Source organism: Ammodytes marinus (assembly GCF_949987685.1).
Source record: "Ammodytes marinus genome assembly, chromosome: 4".
Lineage (NCBI taxonomy): Eukaryota > Metazoa > Chordata > Actinopteri > Uranoscopiformes > Ammodytidae > Ammodytes > Ammodytes marinus.
This window is the reverse complement of record NC_137233.1, coordinates 33146216-33168924: the sequence shown is the minus strand read 5'-3', so window position 1 is coordinate 33168924 and position 22709 is coordinate 33146216. Positions and strand designations below refer to the sequence as shown.

At 40.8% G+C, this 22709-nt stretch overlaps 1 protein-coding gene across 1 annotated transcript; it reads right to left on the bottom strand.

The window, feature by feature from the left end:
* Positions 1-1303: 1303 nt before the first annotated feature.
* Positions 1304-22520, bottom strand: mybl2b (v-myb avian myeloblastosis viral oncogene homolog-like 2b). Its single transcript, XM_080025433.1, has 15 exons — positions 22313-22520; positions 21749-21845; positions 21548-21619; positions 21277-21369; positions 20216-20436; positions 16036-16168; positions 15880-15939; positions 15465-15671; positions 12191-12463; positions 11412-11557; positions 9201-9300; positions 8547-8657; positions 2494-2610; positions 2271-2402; positions 1304-1956 (listed from the first exon to the last, which is right to left on the bottom strand). Exons 1-15 carry the CDS (start codon positions 22330-22332, stop codon positions 1828-1830), a joined length of 1911 nt encoding a protein of 636 aa, XP_079881559.1. The 5' UTR covers positions 22333-22520; the 3' UTR covers positions 1304-1827.
* Positions 22521-22709: the final 189 nt, after the last annotated feature.

Here is a 22709-nt window from a genome sequence, read left to right as displayed (position 1 = left end):
AAATTGACCTGTACTTGAGTTTATTGTAGAAACTAAAACGTTCAAATGTGTTCGTTACAGGTCATGCATTACCAAAAAATAAGATTTAAATAAAATGTGTTAATAAATAACAAATTAAAAGAAAAAAACATTCAAAAGAACATGCCTAGCATTAATAACAAGATAACAGGTTTATCCAGTGTTCTCGAAAGGTGAATGCCATGGGCATGTCTTCACAGCAGTCAAGAAAGGGGTCCGGGCATGGACCTATAAAGAAAGGATCCGGGGGCCAAGAAATGGTTTTATTTTCATAAGTTAATAAAAACTACATACAAAATGGCAAAACATTACTAAGCAAATACAGTTTGAATGCAGTGAAGTACCAGAAAGCTACTGCACAATGTAGTTTGACTACTAGCTTAAGGGTCACTACTCGCCAACATTGTCAACGGGTTTTATACATGGTTTTATAGCCAAGTAGTCAAATTAATTCCGACTATGTGCCGTTTCATAATAATAATGATTTCATTAAAATTGTATTTGCAGTTTTTTGCCGTAGGTATTATGTTGACTAGTAGGGAATAATCGCGTGTTTTATTAGATAAACGGGGAAGTTTAAATATTGCTAACCATGTAGGATGTTTTAGCCTTTAAAAAAAAAGGCCACTAATAGAATGTTTCCGACCTTGTTGTTTATTATCTAACTGAATGATATTTGTAAAGTAAGGAATTTGTTCAAAAATATTTTTTTTAATATTGTGACTTACAGCACACTTTGAAAATAGTCACAACCGAAATGAACAAATTAAAAGTTAAGTTTGATCCCAATAAGCTATCTTTCAACTTGAACAAAACAAAATGCATGTAATTAGGCAAAATCGCACGATAAATAGGCTACAGATACAGGTTTAAATTGGGCCTACTATTTGTAATCTCAAATTGGCTACAGGTGGCCAAGAAATGACAAAACATCACTGTCGATGTGAAGGTGTTTTCTTAGCGAGTACTCAAACAACATGCTAATAGAGCATCCAAACCGGAAACAACCTTCACCATTTGTGAATATGAAATGTGAAACCTCTATCACTAACAATCCTGTCATATCATTTGAGCTGAACACAGCCTAGAGCAGAGTTAAACCACAGCTTCACATGAGATATAGTATGAAGCTGCGTTTTGCATAATCATAACGACAAGTTGTATTGGATACATTTTGTTCTTTTTTATTTAAATTTCTTAACAAAATGTTGTATGTAGAAGCATACAACATTAAATATTTACAAACAGTGCCAAATAACATAATACCATTGCCATCAATGCTGGTATATATCTTCCATTACATCTCAACTACTTGGATACTGCTTAACACAGATCCAATTATATATTCATATATTGGTTACAAATAAGTAGTAAGCCACCTCTAACATGAGTTTCTCACTTTGAATGACGTTGAGATTGTAAATCTACACACGTGCTAAACAGATCTTACAACAAGACAACGTTGACTTAAACATTTTCAACATGGATACCTCATCTCTAAATGCACTACTGATCAACCGGAATTTACTCCATATTTCAAGTTATATACAGAACGTCTGATATGGAGCTTCATGCAGAGTCTTTGTACTCTTTCCAACTTTTTTTTAAAACTGTTAAATTACAGACACATTATGTAATGTAAAAACCATGTCTTTTTTTTCCAGTGATTGCAATACATACATAGCACGTGATTTTTCTTTTCAAATGTTACATTCATTGCGTTTTCAAAACATGTTTTAAGTGGACGATACAATGAACTGTGATTAACTGGGTTGACATGCTGGTGTTTAAGAGGAGTGTGTGACGGTCTCAGGAGAGAATCAGAGCCCGGTTGGTGGCGTGGGGTTTTAGCGAGCGAAGGTAGCGCCTCGCTTTCTCTGTCATGATGAGCTGGTCTTTAGTTTGTCCACAGACCACTGTCTCCCATTCCTTTGACATCTGAAGAGAGGGAAGAAGAAAAAAAAAACACGCCACAGTAGAATTAGGACAAGCTGAGAAAAAGCTAGGTTAAAATACCCGTTCCCACTGATGGGGATGTTTATGCCTTTTTAGTAAGTAAAGTAAGTAAAATGTATTTATAAAAGCACATTTATAACAGTTTGCACTGACCAAAGTGCTGTACATAGTGCATTCAGTAGGCCAACATGAAGGCAACATAGCAACAATAGAAAAAAATCAAAAGACATATAACCCGGACATCCACACAAACATAGACAGAAGTTTTTAAAAAGGTTAGAAAGGGTGAAACTTACTGGAATTGGGGGCACTGTGCTGGGAAATATGGCACTGTCACTAGGTCCCATAAGGAAGCCCTGATCCAAAATATTGTCATGCCGCTTACTGCAAAATGACGAAGAGTTGAGGGAAACTATCAAAGGGTCTTCCTGTGGTTTAGAAAAAGAAGAGAAAAAGAATGAACACATGTCACATGTAGGACAGGATTAATCACACGTGTCTGAACTGCCGTTGTTTTACCTTGATGCTGTGTTTGTGTTCGGCTTTGAATGATTTGCGTTTGGACATGGGCATCACCTGGCAGTCCATCACATCTAACGCCAACGATTTACGCACTTTCTTCATAGGAGGCCGATGCTGGAAGGGGAGGAAAAACACACATTAAATGTATAATTAACTTCAGCAAGAAAGTCAATGATTAAAGGTGAAGTAAGCTGTTTATTTAAGTTAATAAAAGTGTTAAATCGCTCTTTATTCAAACAGTGATCACTTTCATAATGTGCACGTTTCATAAAGCCGATTTCTCAGTCAGCTGCTTTGCATGTAATCGGCTAATAAACTTTTCAGGGGATCCCGAAATTAATATCCAATCACAAGAGAGAACGCTACAAACCGACACCCGTCTCACTCATGGTCTCACTGCCGGTGCACGCCAGAGCGACAGATGGGTGAATTTATGCGCCTACAATGGCGGAGCAGGTAAAAATCCTTCCCAATGTCTGTTTTGATGGTTTTTATCATGTTTTTATCACACTTATGGATCTGAGATGATGCTAGATAACTCGCTGCTTGAAGGCCGCGAGGGGACTGCTAACTGCAGTCACTGACAGGAAGTTAGCTAAAAGAACCATTCCGCTTACTGAACCTTTAAGAAAGATTTCTGTCTAAAATTAAAGCAAAAAAAAAACAAAAAAAAACACTGGATCCGGGCCAAAATGGAAGAAGGACCAAACTGAGCTGTGTGCATGTTGTTCTCTTGTTTGGAATCTAGCTGGGAAGTTAAACATGGAGGTTCGAAGCATTCTTGAACGGCGGTGGCAGTGGGAGCCTACAAATATGTGGCCGGGTGAAGTGAATGAACAAAAGGCCTGACAGTGGCAGCCCCGCCGACCCACAGTGGAAGTCTTTGTAATGCACAGCTCACCAGGTGTGAATGTGTCAACGGGGAAGCAGTTTGGAGAAGGAAAACCACTTAACCCCAACACTTAAAAGGTCATTCACCATACGGAACCAGCGTTCTATCATTATAAAATCACTATTAACATATAATGAATGAGGCTTTTCTCCCCTCAGCCTTCCCTTGGCCCAGCTGTCCTGTTAATCCTAATCCTACATTTTTACAGAAGTGATGTCACATCTGTAAAATGTAGGGTTAGACAGTGAGACCATAAAACGCTCTTTCTGCCTTTTCTCAGGCTAGGATGAACATTTATACTACATAGGATCTCAGAGTTCAATACAACTTCCTATTCCCACCGGTGAAGTAGGTCTTAAACACTATACTAGATATCCTTTCTACAAACAATCAACAGTATTGCCTAGCAGACATATGCTCAAGTTACAACAGGTACTTGATCACAAGCACAACATAGAAGGTTTACACACTGTGCTAAAGCATTAGCATGTACATGTAGCATTCAGGCTAAGCCCAACCCTGGCTAACAATACTAGCTTCTGTTATTCAATACAATATCCCAATTCAGGGGTTTTGTCCCCCCAGTAGTCTTTCTGAAGTATTGTCGTTTCAAAAGTTAACTCACCCTTTTTAAATCTATAAGATACACTAGTATGCATGAGAAGACTTGCAATTGGAATGGAATATGTAGTGGTTTTAACAAATAAGCCAAACTGGTTGTGTTTTATAATGGAGGTAGAATGTCACCTCTACTCACTTAGTTAATATAAGTGTAAAATTGCTATTTATTCATATAGTGATCACTTACATAATGTGCACGTTTCATAAAGCCGATTTCTCAGTCAGCTGCTTTACATGTAATCGGCAAATAAACTTGTTGGAGTCTCCCGAAATTTTTATCCAATCAGAAGAGAGAACGCTACAAAACCGACACTCGTCTCACTCATATATAGTATATACACTCCATGGTCTCACTGCCGGTGCACGCCAGAGCAACAGATGGGTGAATCTGTACGCGCCTAAAATGGCGGAGCAGGTAAAAATCCTTCCCAATGTCTGTTTTGATGGGTTTTATCATATTTTATCACACTTCTGGATCTGAGATGATGCTAGATAACTCGCTGCTTGAAGACTGCAGTGCATTAATGTGGTGACATAGGGACGAGCGAGGGGACTGCTAACTGCAGTAACTGACAGGAAGTTAGCTAAAAGAACCATTCCGCTTACAGCACCTTTAACAATGAACGCACCGAAATATTAAACTTAAAAAAAAAAATGCTTTTCTTTTAACAAAGCAAGAGAAAGTTAATGGTATAAATTACAGGCCACAAACAAATTGAAACATTATGTAAAAAACTATAATAAATGACTCGGAGCATCTACTGAGTGAACTGCATGTCATACTGTTAGTTTAAAGGTTATGTTGATTTTTAGTACCTTGAATTGTAATTTTGAATGGGGTCTTTTCATGTCCTCATCATAGCCTGTTGGCCCTATATGATCTAGCACTTATGTGTAGACATGTTAAGGTCTACCTTTACCACGGGATAACTCATTTGAATAGGTGTTAAGTATAAAAAGGTGGAGACAGTGATTCTGGATAATGTTTGTTGACAAAATTACTTTTAGTCAAATTCAGTGAATATCTCCTCACGACCCACTACCTGTCCATACTGTTTGAACGCTGAAACTAAATCTGAGGGGTGTACTACAAGCACGGCTGAGCGAGGTCTGTTCAGTCTAAAGCCAGAGTTGTCAGTATCACGAAAGGTAGCATTCTTTTTACCTGGCTAGATCACCGTGGTAACAGAGGCTGCACGGCTAATGCTGGGCTTACACTAGAGGACTTTGAAAAGACTGAAGACTGAAACCCTCTTACATCTAAAGACAATCAACTCACACCTGAAGACAACTAGTCATTAGTTTTCAGTCACAGAGTGAGATTTTGAAAAGACAGGGGGTCTCATATTGCAAGACTACAACTAGATTCATTTTGAGATTAATATTATTTCCGCAAAAGCGATTGTGATTATAAAAAAAAAAAAAAGTGAATTCAATATTCTGAGCGGGGGACTTCCTGTAGTTATTTGACCATCTTTATTTGCTGATCTCGTCCCCCAATAACTTTAACTCCTAACCCTGTATTTGACGGTAAAGTGTTAGGTTGCGCATGTCAGCCTGGTTCTCCAGCCGAGACTGCTAGGTAAAAGTGTCTGAAATAAGTGCCTCACCAGGCGGACACAGGTCGCGACTAATGCCGCTCCTCCTGCGTCGTGTTTGGTGCAGGAGAGAGTGTGACAGTGTTTACGTCATTTCGCTTGAGCCAACCCCCTAAGACTAACGATAATATCAAACCTGTTTGATAATGTCGGAACGTCAAGACGGGAAGAAGAGTGAAATCGGGTCGGAAGACCACCATACACCAAACGACTGAGATTACGGGGGCGCGCCACAACTCCAGAAAGACTCCTGTGATTTCAGTCAAACATTGGAAGAGTATCAGTGACTGTCAAACACGTGAAAAGTCGTGTAGTGTAAGCCCAGCATAACCTGCTCAGACCAGTTTTTGTCCAGAGATTTAAATTTGTCTCTCAAAGCACTGCCCTTTAAGGAAACTACTAATTTGGAAATCTGGTGGACCTGACAATATTTTCTGAGCGATCTAGGACTAGATTCTATTTGAGGGAACTCGTTAAACCAATAAACGTATTGATCCGTAGTACGTTAATGAACGAAACGAAGCCGTGAATGTACAGCAGAGTGAACTGTAACATTGCTCTGCAGTTTTTTGCCACATGCATTTAGTTATTGTTGCAGAAATGATAAAAAAAGCCTACTGTAGGCCTATGCAGCGATACTCACAACGTTGTTCTTCCTCTAACTGAACATGTTTGTAAGACCTGGCCATTTACACACACTGGATAGTAAAGAAAGTTAGTCCACTGTGTGTGTTTTTTTAATAAGTAGCGTCAGGTTTAGGACGTGACAGGTGACAGCTGACTCACAGGTTCACTGAAGCTGCTGCACAGTAGAGTCATATTTGTCCAAAATATTAAACAGACAGCACAGACTTTATATTTAGGCTAATAAGTTTATTGTGTATTTATTAGGTCTGTCAAGCGATTAAAAAAAATTATCTAATTAATTACAGGCTCTGTGATTAATTCATCTAAATTAATCGCACACTTATATGACACTTTTATGCCTGTTTATAAACAACTGTAGGCCTATAGGCTACCGTTCGTTTCTCTCTCTGTCTCTCCGTTTCTCGTAACTTCTGTCTCCTCCCCTCAGCCAGGCTTCTACATTAAATACATTTAGGAACTACTAGTGCCGAAAAAAAAACAAGCAGGCTAAATGACGCACACACACACACAAAGGAGGAAAAAAGACAGGCATATGCTAGGAAGAGTGAGAGGGGGCGGGTGTCCGTTGAGACGATCGCAACTAGCAAAGAAAAGTGAGAAACGGAGGAAGATTGAGAGATAGGCCTACTGTTTTGAACCTACATTGTTAATTAGGCACCCACTAAATCAATAATGCACAGACCCTGCGGAGAATAACACAAGACGTCTTCCTACCTTCATGCTTATTTGCCCGGAGCAGCCCATAACACATCCATAAAGCCCTCGGCCCCTTTCCCCTGCTTCTTTCTTTACTCTTTAATCCCGTGCGGGTCGTGTCCGCAAGCTACAGGTGCAGCTCCGCTTTCGCCTCACCTCTTTTGCACCGGGTCAAAGGGCAATATAGGAGTGCGATTAATCTGCGTTAATTTTTCTGTGATTAATTAATTGAAATTAACGCATTAATTTGACAGCCCTAGTATTTATCACAAATAATTCAAAATTATTTTCATTTTGATGTGGTCCCAAAACTAAAGTGATTCCCACATTAATTACCATTCATTATAGGACAGTGTCAGACATACAGGATGACATTATTCAGTGGGACTACAGTGTTTAAATATAGCAAAGTATTTACAGCCTATGTAGTGTCTAAGTCAATGACATGGTGTAGTGTTTAATTCTGCTGATTCAAGTTTGAAGTTTAATTGCTTAATAATGTCATGTTACGCACCGAGTGAACAATCGGTAAAATAAATGAATCAATGAAGTTATTTTCTAACAGAATTCCACTCTCTTATTTGCTCCAACAGTTTTATTTTCAGCTCTGTTTTCTGCTGTTCTGTGATAATTCAGACTGACAAACTCCCTCTTGAATGAGTGAAGTAAGCGGCATTAGTCCATTTTGTGCGGAAGGAGAGTCAAATAACGCGTCCAAACCCCCCTTTCATGGGGACGCGGACAGTAGTGTTGTTTTTGGCGGCCTGTTTTAAGTTTAGTTTTAGTCCAGTCTTTGTGTCAAATTGTCATTTTAGTTTTTATTAGTCTTAGTCACGTTTAAACTCTTTTTAGTCTAGTCAAGTTTCAGTTGACTAAAAGTCTTGAGCATTTTAGTCTTCCCTTAGTCAGAATTATCTGTGACTATTTTCGTCTAGTCTTAGTCAGCAAAAGCTGATGACATTTAAGTCTAGTCTTAGTCAATGACATTTGTATTTTAGTCTTTTTAGTAATGCAATTATACCTAGTTAATATAGTACAATTACCTAATATAGTACAGACAAAATCAAAATGTTCTTCAAGTCCCCCATTTCACAAGTCAAACACGGTTATCTTAGCTTATTATATTATTTTTACCTTATAGACTCAAGAATACATGCAATTCCAGACACGGAAGACGCTCTGATTTAATTTACATCATATTTATTTGAGCTACCAAACATGTAAGAATGCCGGATTCCTCAACCTGAACAGCAGTCTGGTGGAACTCAGACAGCTTCTCTTTGTGTTTCAAAATCTCCTGTCTAATGACATCTGTTTATATAAAATAAATAGGCCTAAATAAAATAGCTTCAAATGATAATGCCAGAAAAAATTGACATTACATTCAAGTTTAATTAAGAGAAACAAGGTTCTTGAATGCTAATATGATTTAGGCAATTATGCTATGAGGCTAACAAAATGGAAGTTGATAACCACCGTTGTGATACCAGTCAGCTCCGATTGAGGGTTTAGAGTTATTCACTGATTTGACAATAAGTGATTTTCTCCAAAACGGCTTAGCCCACCTTTAACTATTAAAGCTGACTCATAGTTACCATTGTTTTGCGCCTGTGCTCAGGCGTGGTGTTGCGTACGACGACCAGGTCGATCCCACCGTCTCTTAGGATGACCTCGTTTATGTCGTCTTCCAGGTTTGGAGTCTGAGGCTGAGGGAACACAGCAGAGGAGGAGCAGCTGTTACTGCAGTGTTGATGACTTTAAACTCAATCCACTAAGAGGGCTGGCCAATTCAGCAGAAATGTATCATAACCGGCATGTTGATCATTTGGGCCCTGTCAAGCCCCTCTTTTTTTAAAAATCTAAAATAGCAGCAGTTTATGCACAGTGCAGATTGGGGGGGGGGGGGGGGGTGCGTTCAGGTTCGCTCAGAAAAACTAGAGTTCTTTAAAAACAGTGTACAGTGAGATTTCCCTTGACTACCGATAACAAACATTTCATAGATTTTGAAAATCTGAGCAGGAACGACGTTCCTTCCCGACTTTTACTCTGGGAGCAGGGTTACCATAGCCCCATACTGCTTCTCCCTGACAGTGAGATGGACCAGCCCCATACTGCTTCTCCCTGACAGTGAGATGGACCAGCCCCATACTGCTTCTCCCTGACAGTCAGATGGACCAGCCCCATACTGCTTCTCCCTGACAGTGAGATGGACCAGCCCCAGACTGCTTCTCCCTGACAGTCACACTCACCAGAGGCTGCAGAGGGCCATACTTCTCCATGGCATTTTTGAACGGTGTGGGAGTCCGCGGGGTCCCACACAGATCTGACTTGTGGTTTGGTGTGACGAATCTACATGAAAACAACAGGGTTCACACACATCTTTACCAATGGTTTTTCTAAATCTTTTTCCATGACAATTTCATGACATTTGACCCAATTTCCATAACCTTTTTTTGGCGTGTATTATATCATATGGCTCAATAATGAGTCTGTTAATGCATCTCTCTTGAGCCATGCATTATACTTGTTGTTCAAAAGACGAAGTGAATTATTAAAAAGAAACCCTAGGCATTTCATTTAGAATTCTAATGTATGAACATACAGTGCTGTGTGAAAGTTTGTGAACCCCTTGAACCTTTTGGAATTTTATTTATTTTTACCATTATTAATTCATTTTTATCAATACCAGTATTTTTTATATGAAATAACAGATGTTTGTTTATCAATTCAACATTTTTCTTTTCCAGAAATCAATTGTTAAAACAGATAAAACAAATTATTTGACAACTGTTGTATGTGCAAAAGTTTGTGAACCCTAAGCTGCATTGCTTAAATCGAGCAGGTAAACACAATCAGATGGGCCAAATTGAGTGATGAAATGGACCAATGTAATGAGAGATCTTTAGGTAAGAAATTGGGCGGCACTAGATAAAACAGAGATAAAACCAGGTCAGTTTAGGCTCACCAAAGTGAACCCATACAGGTCAGACATGCTAAAAGGGAAACAAATCTCTGAGGATCTCAGGAATATTTGTCTGGGGACAGCTATAAATTATTTTTAAAAAAAGTTTGAGCTCCATCGGTCCACCGTGAGGCAAATCATCTACAAATGGAGAGCTTTAAGAGTGACTGAACATCTGCCTAGAAGTGGACTTCCTTCAAAAATATCCACAAGTACCACAAAAAAGTGATTTTTCAGTTAAAAGCCAACCCAAACTATATCTAGTGATTTGCAGACCTCTCTTGCAGCATCTGGGACAGATGTGCATGGTTCCACAATAAGAAGAAAACTCAGTCAAAATGGCTTTCATGGGAGGGTTGCTGAAGAAGCCTCTGCTCTCAAAAAAGAACAAAACTGCTTGTCACAACTTTGCCAGAGAGCACCTGGAGATACCTGAAGTCTTATTTTGTGGACAGATTAGTCCAAAATTTAACTATTTGGTCACCAAAACCACCATGTTTGGGCAAGAACGCAACTCTGCCTACCACCAAGAGAACCTTCTCCCAAGTGAAGAACGTGGTGGTAAATGGTCTGCAAATCTCCAGATGTAATGTCTGGGTTGGCTTTTACCTGAAAAAAATTACTTTTCTTGTGGCGCTTGAGGATATTTTTGAAGGAAGTCCACTTCTAGGCAGATGTTCAGTCACTCTTAAAGCTCTCCATTTGTAGATTATTTGCCTCACGGTGGACCGATGGAGCTCAATTTTTTTTATATGAATGTATAGCTGTCCCCAGACAAATGTGCAACATCAAAACTCTATTCCTGAGATCCTCTGAGATTTTTTCCCCTTTTAGCATGTCTGACCTGTATGGGTTCACTTTGGTGAGCCTAAACTGACCTGGTTTTATCTCTGTTTTATCTAGTGCCACCCAATTTCTTCCCTAAAGATCTCTCATTACATTGGTCTATTTCATCAATCAGTTTGGCCCACCTGATTGTGTTTACCTTGCTCGATTTAAGCAATGCAGCTCAGGGTTCACAAACCTTTGCACATACAACAGTTGGCAAATCATTTGTTTGATGTCTTTTAACAATTTCTGGAAAAGAAAAATGTTGAATTGATAAACAAACATCTGTTATTTCATTTAAAAAAATACTGGTATTGATAAAAACAAAAATAAATACAATTACAAAAGGTTCAAGGGGTTCACAAACTTTCACACAGCACTGTATTTAAAACAATAGCGAGATTTAGTGTACATTTCAAAAACATTCAGTTAATTCCAAACCATTTCTTTAGGCCCGATTTTTTTTTTCTTTCATTTCCAAATTTCATAACTTTTCCAGGAATTTCATGACCGTGGGGGACCATGGAACCAAATGTGAACAATTCCAATCGAGGTTTGTTAGGTTTACCTGTCCATATTTGCCAAGTAAGAATGGACAAGTGGGTTTCCAAAATGGAAGCACATAATGAATATACTGGAAGCCATTAATTACTAGCTAGCGAGCACTCACGCTGAGTTCTCCTTCTGAGTGAGTGGCGTCTTGTCGCGCTGTAGTGGCGTGGTCACCAGGGCCTTCTGGCTGCACACCGGCGTGGACGTGAGGGACGGGTTCTCCAGGTCAAGCATACAGTCCTGCTTGGTCCACATGTTGAGAAACTGAAACCACACCGGTTAGTTAGTTAGTGGACTGTCTCACTTAACATTACGAGCAATTACAATTGGAATGAATTTTCCAAGACATTGAACTCAATTTCCATAACCTTATTTAAGTAGATTAAAGTGGGTAGGCCTGTTGTTTGGCAATAGTAAAACTCAATAATGAGGCTCTTACTACTTTTCTCTTTAGCCATGTGTTATATTTGTAGTTTGAAAGCCAAACGTTATTAAAACACACACTTCCCAGGCGTTCTTGTTAAAAGGTGGAGTCAAAACCCATGTTTGTCTACATCAGTGAATATCTCCTCACGATCCGCTACCTGTCCATAAAGAGGCTAACTACGGTGGGCCCCCTTTGTTTACATGCCAGTTTACAGAGCCTAGCCTGTTGATTAACACACAGCGGAGAGAGAGAGAGAGAGAGAGACGTAGCGGATCATGAGGAGATATTCAAGCGATTGAAAACAAAAGTAAAACACTAGCCAAAATGAGTGTTAATCAAAACATTAAGCTTATTCCAAACCATTTCCCAGTCTGAAATACTGTTTTTACAAATATCATAACTTTTCCAAGACTCTCACGACAGTTTGGAACCCTGAATTCAGTTCTTACAGGGATTAAAAAGGGACTAACCTGGGACGGAGAAAAGGGCAAGATTTTGACGGGCGTGCTCTTGGGCGTCATGGAGTTGTTGGCATCGGGGGACAGGTGGATGCGTCTGCGGCTTCGGCGGTTGAGTATGGAGGGAGGGGTGACACCTCCGGGGGAGATGGGGATGAGTTCCCCCTTGCTGCCTTTGCTCAGCTCCTGCAAAGCGCTGCCTTCCAGACGGAACTGGTGGCGCTCTGGGCTGGGGCTGTCCTCGGGCAGGTCAAAGGCTGCTAGGTTACACCAGCCTTCCAAGTCCTGAAGCAGAAGAGTCTGTTAAATTGTTAACTGGATATAATTGTCTACAACAGTGAGTCTCAAACTATGGAACAAAATCTCAGAAATATATACATTTTTTCTGTGAGTTTTGGCAGAACTATGCTTGAAAAAGTGCAAAAATAAACTTCATCTGACGGTATAGTGCGGCTTATCATTCTGTCAATCAGGAATGAAAGAAACCTACATTTAGCATACAGTTTAACGGATATTTAGCTTTTAGGTAAGCATTTATACTTTTTTTGGCTGGCCCCCATGCAACAGTAACGTATTTTCCGCACTATAAGCCACACTGGACTATAAGCCGCAGGTGTTATAATGTTTAATTACCATATGTAAGAGTTTGTGCACAGAGGGGATTGTTGGGAAAGAGATGGCTGCTTGAGGAAGCTCCCATTTATTAACATTTCAACAAACAAGTTGCATATTTGCATAACGTATTCAAGTGTTACCATTTAGTGCAATAGTAGCTACTAGGGATGGACACGAGTAGTGTTTTTGCTACTCGAGTGATCGCATGCATTCCTCGAGGATCAATCGATTCCTCGTTAAACTTTTTTTCTATTTTTAGAACGCAACGCATCTGTCTGCAGAACAACGGTTCACCGCAATAAAGCGCTTACTGAAAGTAATTAAATAGACGGGCCACAATTTAAACCGATCGAGTAGGTCTGCGGTGGGGAGAAAAAAAGAGAAAAAAAAGAATGGGCTGTAGTTGTAACAAAAAAAAATAGCCTAAGTCAAATGATTGTCCTACAATTTAAATACATATAAATAACTCACCAAAGCAGTAGACTTAGTAGTTGTATATGGTATATGCTCACTCCGTGTCCGTGAATAATTACCGCAACTAATTCCTCATTAACGGAACGTTACACCGGTCGGTTTTTGAATCTTATCCCCATATTCCCTTTTGAAGGCTTCTTAACTGTTGTTGGCTCGGAGCGAATGTGTCTGAAGTAAGCCTTGCTTCTTCTTTACTTTCCAAGCGGAGAGCACCTTGCATGCTCACCTGGAGTCTACTCATTACTAACTGAGAGTAACAGGTGTCGTCTCCCCTTTTTATAAACGTAACTTTATCATCTGCTTTGAAATAATTGGACAGTTATATTCCTGAAAATGTTCTGGAGAAAGGAGAGACCATGTTCAGCTCCGCGGTGCTGTGGAGAACACAGGCTGCGCTGCGGTGGCACGGAGGTGGCAGTTATTTGCAGTTGCTGTTTGAAACAACGCTCAGTTTATTGCACTTGCATCAAAATATTTAATTTTGATAAACTTTATTTTATCCGTTTTGTACACGTATATAACATTTTAAACCACCAATCGAGTTCATTTGAAACGAGGAGTACTCGATTACTAACGCCTATCCCTAGTAGCTACAGAACATATACTGTGCTGTGTAATAACGGGGTCGAAAAATGGGGGAAAAGTCGCGGCTTATAGTCCGAAAATTACCGTATATATTGCTGACTTCTGCTTCAACGACGTCTCCCCGAATGAATGCGCTGAACCGCCATCTCCATAAGGTAATGCACTAACTATGCATACTAAGTACCTCATACAACTCCACTTCAAAAATACTTGAACTATCCCTTTAATGCAGCGGGTCAGTCTATTCATCAGGGATGCAAACAGGTGAGGGGTCAAAAAAGTGAGTAGGGGGGTGGTATGGAATTGGAATTTTTGAGTGTCAAACACTTAGGGTGTATTCACACTGGGAAAGTCCGCTAGTGCACTTGCTTTGGTCCAGACCAAATAGAGTTTTGATTTTTTTTGTTTGGTGTGGTCCACTTTCATATTGCCCCTTTTGCAAGTGAACCAGCATTACGAAGCAAAACCACACGTGATCTGAGCTCATTCATTCATTGGACAGACATTCTGGGGTGGAGAGAAACAGGAAGCACGAAGTTTAAACTGCGAAATATATATCATTGATATAATATGGGGCTAAAAATAATAAAAGGGCCTACATCTAACCTATAAATAAAGAGGAAAAACATCAAATTATTGTTGTTTCATATGGTTATAATGTGTAGCCTTATGTCAATGCCACGTTATGTGGCTTGTAGCCTACGATGTGAAACATAATTTTTACTGTATTTTTGGTGCTGGATGCGCGTCACGCGAGAAGAATAGGCTCAAGCTGACACTCAGCTGATTAAGCTGTGTATCAGCTGGGTCGGCGCAGTTCAGGTCCAAACTGACACATCCCGTACATGGGGAGCAAAATAAAAACACACACTTCTTGCGCAGCGTGAACCTGTTGGCACTGTGCGAGAGACGCCCCTCTCCTTCATCTGATCGCTGATCGCTGAACACATTCAGCATTTATATTGTTCTAGGCTCCCGGTCAAACCACAACTAATCTTCCTAACAATGGCGACAACAACACTTTCCCATAATGTGAAGCTGACGGCTATTTATTAAAAAAGAAAAGAAAGAAAAGGCACAGTGCCTCCTGCATTTGGGTCGGATCGAGTCCGAACAAATTCACACCACAAACGAACTGCAGCAGAGTGCGTTTGGAAACGCACCGAGACCACCTCTTCAGCTGGGTCTCGGAGCGTTTGTTTGGTCCGCACCCGAGTGCGATTGCTGTATTCACACATGTCTGAAAGATGCGCACCGAAGGCAGAAGTGCATCTGAGTTCGTTTCAACCAAACTAAACACGGCATGTGTGAATACACCCTTAATTTCCTGCATTCTGGTGGATTTCTATACTCCAATCTGTGCTTTTTCTGCATCGATTTATGGTGGACATGTCTATTTTTCAGTGAGGGAAAAGACAACATTCGGGTTCCTGGTGCAAACATATCACATATACTGGTATTTTTTTTGTTTTAGTCTCTGACCCTCTCCCCCCCCTTCCAAAAACAAAAACTCCTTGGATTTGCATGAATCACACAAGTGAGCCATTTGGCCATCAAAAAAGTGAGCTGTTTGCATCCCTGATTCATTGGTTAGTGGAGAGACACTACTTACTCCATCCACCAGGTCCAGCACTTCCTTCAGAGCCGGGCCAGTGGGGGAGAGGAAGCCGGAGCTGTCCACCACCCAGCTGGAGACGCTCATGTCCCCTGTGGTGTCTGCTTCAGACTTGGGGCTTGGGCTGTCCTTTGGATAGGACGCACCCTTACATGGTCCATCTTCACTGGGTTCTTCTTTAACAGAGACTGGCGTGCCCTGCAACTGGTGGTTAAAAATGCAGAAAAATGTGACGATATGGACATTAAATAAACCCACAATGACTGCTGTATAATAAAGATATTCTGTCTGCGGATTGTATTTATAACACACGCGCTGACAGAGATCAAAGCATTCAAAGAACACCCTGGATTCGAATTGAGATTCAATTATGATGAATTGTTCTTTCAAATTGACGTGATTTGACGCTTACTTTAGGGTGTGTATTCTGCTCCGGCTCTTTGTCCGAACCATCTCGAGTGCAACTAGACGTCTGTGTAAAAATAATAATAAATAAAATCAGTACTTTTTGAACAGTTCAGTACTGCGTCCCCCTTTAGCAGATAACTTCATTTGAAAGACAGCCCACCTGCGCGTCTTTATTAACACGGGCCAAAAGCTCTTCCAGTTCATTTGGACCGAAGACCTCGCCGGCATAGAAGCCCATCTCCAACTTGCGTTTGATGGTAGAATTCCAGTGGTTCTTCACCGCATTATCCGTCCTGTGAATAAATAGGACAACTTTTGGAGATGGAACGGCTTTTTTTCACACACACACACACACACACACACACACACACACACACACACACACACACACACACACACACACACACACACACACACACACACACACACACACACACACACACACACACACACACACACACACACACACACACACACACACACACACACACACACACACACACACACACACACACACACACACACACACACACACACACACACACACACACACACACACACACACACACACACACACGTTGTTGGCACTAGGCATGGGCCCATATGATATTCTGACAATATAGTAACATTTATTTAGCAAAAATACCACAGTTTCACCATTACAGCTCTTAAAAGGTGAAGTAAGCGATTTAGTTATGTTAATATAATTGTTAAATCGCTCTTTATTCATACAGTGATCACTTATATAGTGTGCACTTTCATAAAGCCGATCTCTCAGTCACTCGCTCTGCATGTAATCGGCAAATAAACTTTTCGGGGATCCCACTACTGATAACCAATCAGAAGAGAGAACGCTACAAACCGGCACCCGTCTCACTGCCGGTGCACGTGCAGAGCGACAGACGGGTGAATGTGTATGCGCCTACAATGGCGAAGCAGGTAAAAATCCTTCCCAATGTCTGTTTTGATGGTTTTCATCATGTTTTATCACACTTATGGATCTGAGATAATGCTAGATAACTCGCTGCTTGAAGATGATGCTAGATAACTCGTGCATTAATGTGGTGACGTGGGGACGAGGGAGGGGACTGCTAACTGCAGTCACTGACAGGAAGTTAGCTAAACTGACCATTCCCCTTACTGAACCTTTAAATGTGAGTTTTTTTTTTGCTAGCCAGCGGGATGTGTGCTTGTGTATGGTCATAACTGCGCGAAAGGCCACGATTTGCAGTAAATAAATGTCCACATGTGTCTCTGTAGGCTATTTAAAAAGAAATCAAGCAAGTAGACTAATAATAACATTAATGAATTATAGGTTATCGCATCACAGAAGGCATATTGGCCTATAATAATAAAAAAACACCACCTTAACTATGTTTACAGTTTAAAAATGTTTTGAATGAAATGCAAACCTCAGTGAATCATTTTCTCTCGTTTCTCCTGAGATTCACACAGACTGAGTAGTCTTGTTTAAATGTTACAAATTGAGCTAATAAACTGAACTTCGATTTTTTTTTAAGTTGCTGCAGAAGTTACAGGGTTCAACATAACTTTTTTTTCCTACTGGCCCGCCGGGCCAGTGGATCCGAGTTTTACTGGCCCCATGTACATTTTCACTGGCCCTGCACATAGATTTGGTTATTTTTCTTTTAGTTAATGATATGGAATATTGATATTGCTCATTTCACTTATAGATAGTAAATAATATGGATGTAGCATCCGGGCTGACCTCAGTTATTCACACGGCATCCAATAATCCTGGTTTGTGCGCGTCGCCATTTTGTGAGGGGGAGGGAGATCGCTGACGTATACCTCCGAGGCAAAGTGAGGGACAACGTGCGGAGAGCTGTCACTCAAGAGATCGCGCCAATACATTTTAATCTCCAAAAGAATAAAAACTAGCGTGGTCCAAAAAAAATTCACCCCCCTCACTGTTGTCATGGAGATATGACCTAAACATAAAGACTAAAATGGTTTCGTGGCCCAGGCTGTAAATAGGTTTAATAAGACTTTAAAAACAGCCTGTCTAACAAGTGAGTTAAAGAAAAACTGCTCGGTCTTGGCACCACCCCCCAGTGGTACTTCCGGTTACTACAGTTGTGGTCACTTCCTTATAGGATGCTGGTAAAAATCACTGAGGTTGGGGCTTGATTTCACCGTGTATGCGAGTTCACGTCTGGTCGTGAGCGCGCTGCAGGAGTGTCACTTCTCCATGAAGTGTCAGCTTCACATAAGAGTCCGGTGTGGGACCATTTTTTCAAACTATTGATAAAAAACAATGCAGTGCAAAATATGCAGCATAATGTTAAACGCTCGTCTAAGGCTATGATGATGTTAAATCACCTTAGAAACACACAATGCCTTCGTCCGAGCAAAGCAGCATTTCACAGTGAGATCTCGCCAGTGAGTGAGCCCCCGCTAGAAGAACTGCGGAGTTTGTGAAACTAAAAAAGCTAAGAATGAAACTGGGTTTCTTGTACAGAAATAAATGTTGTTTTTCTTTTTGTGCCAGGAAGAAAATTGTCCAAGCCATTTTTTTATCTGTTATTGATTACGGTGATATTTTATATATGCACGCAAACTCATCATCTCTGAAATTGCTAGATTCTGTGTACCATGCAGCAATACGGTTTGTCTCAAACTCTGGATTCCGAACGCACCATTGTAAATTGTATGAGAAAGTTGGTCTGTCTTCCTTATACACCCGTAGGATGGAACACTGGTATATGTTCCTTTATAAGGCAATTTTGTACGATCTGCCTCCTTATTTGTGTTCTCTAATGGTTCCTAAAAACAGTGCTCGTATCACTCGGTCTAGCAGTTTGATTATGTATAACGTTCCTCGGACTCGCACTGCGTTTGGTGAAAGTGCCTTTAAATCTTTTGCCCCCTCATCATGGTGTAAGCTACAGGAACACCTTAAACGTGAATCCCTTATCACCATGAACAATTACAAAAGCAGGATTAAGGACTATTTAACCGCAAACTGTACATGCCCGGTTACTGAACACTGACTTACTGCCAATGAGATTGATGCTTTGTGACTTTTTATTTTATTTTTATTTACTTTTTATTGTGTTTTGTGTCTTGTTTTAAGTGTGAAATTTTGTTTTTTAATGTGAAACTTTTATGTTTTTATGCTGCCTTCTTGGCCAGGACTCTCTTGAAAAAGAGATTTTGAATCTCAATGAGTATATTCCTGGAAAAATAAAGGTTAATAAAATAAAAAAAATTGTGGCTAAAATAATAACCGGGGATATTCTCCCCGTTAGCGGTTTCACTGGGAAAGACTTCCGCGATCTGATTGTAGATCATGAAAACACAGCCATGTCGGCAGACAAACTGCGCGACTATAGGAACTGTCCAGTGATCAGAGTCCCTCCGTTCGTTTCTGTCTACAACCGACACAATCACCGGAGACGCATTCACAGCGTTTAAATAAAGCCTCTCATTTGTATTACCATTGGGGCTTTGATGCAAATACTGTAACATTACGGCGGCAGCTAAAGTAAAAGCGCAGTTATCACTTCATTTTCTGCACCTCAACCTCTGCTGTGGGAAGAAAGAAAGGGGGCAAAGTAAGTCGATTGATTTGTCGACTCGCAGGCGGACGGTAGGCAGCTCTGCCAACGGAGCGAGAGTGCGCCCGCTTGTTGCTCCGCCTGTCAAAACGCCCACGCATCGGTTTTCCACTGGCCTTTCATTCAAAAATACATTATGTTTATTATATTGATAAACACTGCTTTCATTAAGACTCTCAACGCGCATTTCAATGAACCATGATGTAGTCTACAAAAAGATACTGAACTGTGATTGGCCGTTACTGGCCCGGGCGGGACAGTGACTGGCCAATCAACTTGCCCTGCATATGATTTTACTGGCCCCAGGCCATTGGTTATGTCGAACCCTGAGTTATCTCAGCTAATTTTATAATCTAATATCTAATTAGGGGGGGCGCGAAAATAATTGAGAACCACTGGTGTAGAGCGTGTCAGAGAGGGACAAAAGAGAACAAGTGGAGCGGTTGAGGTATTTGGATTCAAATCTCTATCCCAACTGCCATTTTCTCTCCAAATCCTCCACCCCAGCTTTAATGAACATGTAAAGCATTACACGTAAAAATGCCAGATTGTAGCCCGGGGGCTGATTTCCATCTGTAGTCCATTAGGCAGGTTGATGTTACAAAAAAAATTACAAAGATATACAATAGAAACATTTGCTATATACAAATAAGAAGAAACAAACACAATTAACACACAACTAATAAGGTACAGCATACATTTAGACTTTGAAACTCAACCTGTGAGCCGAACCATAGATAGCAGTGACAGAGCACTGACCTTCCAGGGAGCAGCTTGGCGATCTCAGCCCAGCGGTTTCCCAGCAGACAGTGGGCCTTGTAGATGACCAGGTCCTCCTCTGCGGTCCAGGACGACTTCTTGACGTTGGGGTTGAGGTGGTTGTGCCAGCGCTCTCTACACTGCTTCCCCAGACGGCCCTTCAGATGCTTGGCCACCGTGGCCCACTGTTTGTTGCCGTAGAGATTCACCAGCTCTATAACCTGAGGGAACAAGGGGAGGATACAATCTGAATTATACTGGATATCACTGTGTTCGATGTATCGTTTACATCTCGTTCCCTTTTTCCTTGTATATTTTTTTAGAAGCTGCAGTGGATCAGGAGATCGGGCGTTGTGGTAATATGAACGCAGTTAGCTCGATTTAAGGTTTTTTTTAAGTGTTATTTATTGTAATTGATATTTTAAAATGCCAAAGGGCTAAAATAATATAAAATATAAAAAAATAAACTTTTACCATAATGTGTAACTTCATCTTGTTAAAACAGATTTAGCAAAATTGCTATTGAAAAACATATTGTTCAGGAACCAGTATCCAGGTCAAAGGTGTGATGGAAGTTCTGTTTAAGGTTGGAGGTCAACTCAGGTGGAAGAATATTTCAGGAGACTTGGATGAATTATGAAGCGATATATATTACAGACTTGGCCAAGGAGAACCGGACTGCAACTCTCGTGACTTGCACTTCAATTCTGACAAACTCATTCTTAGAGCTGTGTTTTAACCTCGAGCTATCTCTATCACCTCCCCGGCTCGGGCACCAAGCGTACCAATGTTTTGGTTCAGAGCTGAACACAGTGAACCATAACATTCTGGAGTCTTAGGAGATGAGACTTTATCTATACAACTGACCTAAGTGTCTCCTAACAGGCTCCAAGGCTGACCTAGAGTCTGAGAGACAGACACACAAGATAGGCATATATGACCTCTCAATCTTTCCCATTAATATTACAACTAAAAACCCAAAATTCCCTCACAAAAGGTATCTGTTTTAATAGAATTGATTTGAAACAATAGCCAGCCCTAGTTCTTAGTGAGTCACCTACCTTCTCATCCTCCTCTTTGGTCCAAGGACCTTTAACCAATTCTGGATCCAAGACCTTAAACCAACGGTGCAGACACTGGTGCTCAGTGTGACTCTAAGCAAAGTAAAAACAAGCAGAAGAAGGTTCAACGCACTGAAAAGAGGTTTGTGTTAACATAATAGAATAGAATAATAATATTAATAATAATGATTATTATTATTATTATTATTATTATTATAATAGAATAGTCAAGAGGCCTTTACTGTAGACAACAGAGGAGTTATTCACTCACTGGTATGTGGCTGGAAATACATTTCCAGTCATTTGTTCCCAGTTTTTGAACCAGCGCCTTGAGCTTGTCATCCTGCAAACATAAACAAACAAGCATGTTTACGATCCCCTCTCCTAACAGGACCACTGTTTGCTTTGACAGTGTGGGAAACGCATAGAGACAACATGCGAAACACTTTGGGGGACAAGTCCAGGCAATTACCTCCTCTTGTGTCCATTTCACCTTGACTTTCCCACCGTCTCTCAGCTCTGCCACATCTGAATCAGTGTCTTGTTGCATGGCCTCCTCTCCATCCTCACTATGAAACAAAAAGTATTGATTAAAATGCTGACAGCGAGCGGAAAAAAACAGCCACTGACCCGCCCTTGGGCTGTGGCGAGGAAAAGTAAGTCAGCTGTGTGAAAGGGGTTCTATGTACGGTGTGTCTGTGTTAACAGGGACTTAGCGACAACTAGCTCCCTGTCATTAAAATACTGTTTGGCAATGTCATGTCACTCAGTAGTTTGAGACATATTTATGTGTTTATAGTTATTTGGCGCTCAATTCTAATACTGCAACTTGTTATTCGTGATTCTTCAGAAAAGGGCGGCATAGCAAAGAGTCAGTACAGCACTCATAAACTACAACATGAGGCCAAAAGACACACTTTTTACCATAGCAAACTTAACGCCACTCATATTGTAACACTGCATTGTCAGAAGAGTTAAAATGACCCCTGCTAATGCTACTGTTAATTCAGATAACAAAGATCAGCTTCTTACTTACCCGCGCGGCCACCAAGACATTTCCCTCTGTTTTTGTTGTTTACGGTCAGACGGTCACTTGTCCTGATAACGTTGCACGTCATATGAATATATATATTCGGTAGGATAGCGTTATATTCCGTGCGATTGTGGTCTCAATGAATCGGCCGGTGGTGCTGGAGGCTCTGTGCTGTTGTGTTGGCTGGTCATGTAGCCTCTGTCGAGCAACTGGAGCGGGGCGCAAGGGTTGTCCGCGCTCCTGGATTTCTATCTCGCGCCCTTCTCTGCATAGGCTTCTCTGTCGTAGAAGGCGGAAGATGACGTGCTGCGCATTAGATATGCGCGCAGGGTCAAGCAGCAAGATAGGACTTCCGGTAGGAGCTTCAAAATAAAATCTCTACTATAAATGGGGTTACAAA

Coding starts and splice junctions, on each gene's coding strand:
- mybl2b (XM_080025433.1), bottom strand. CDS start 22,332: ATGTCTTGGTGGCCGCGCGG. Junction 20,437..21,276: donor CCAAAGAGGAGGATGAGAAG/GTAGGTGACTCA, acceptor TTGTTCCCTCAG/GTTATAGAGCTGGTGAATCT. Junction 1,957..2,270: donor GCACAGTGCCCCCAATTCCA/GTAAGTTTCACC, acceptor CCCTCTCTTCAG/ATGTCAAAGGAATGGGAGAC.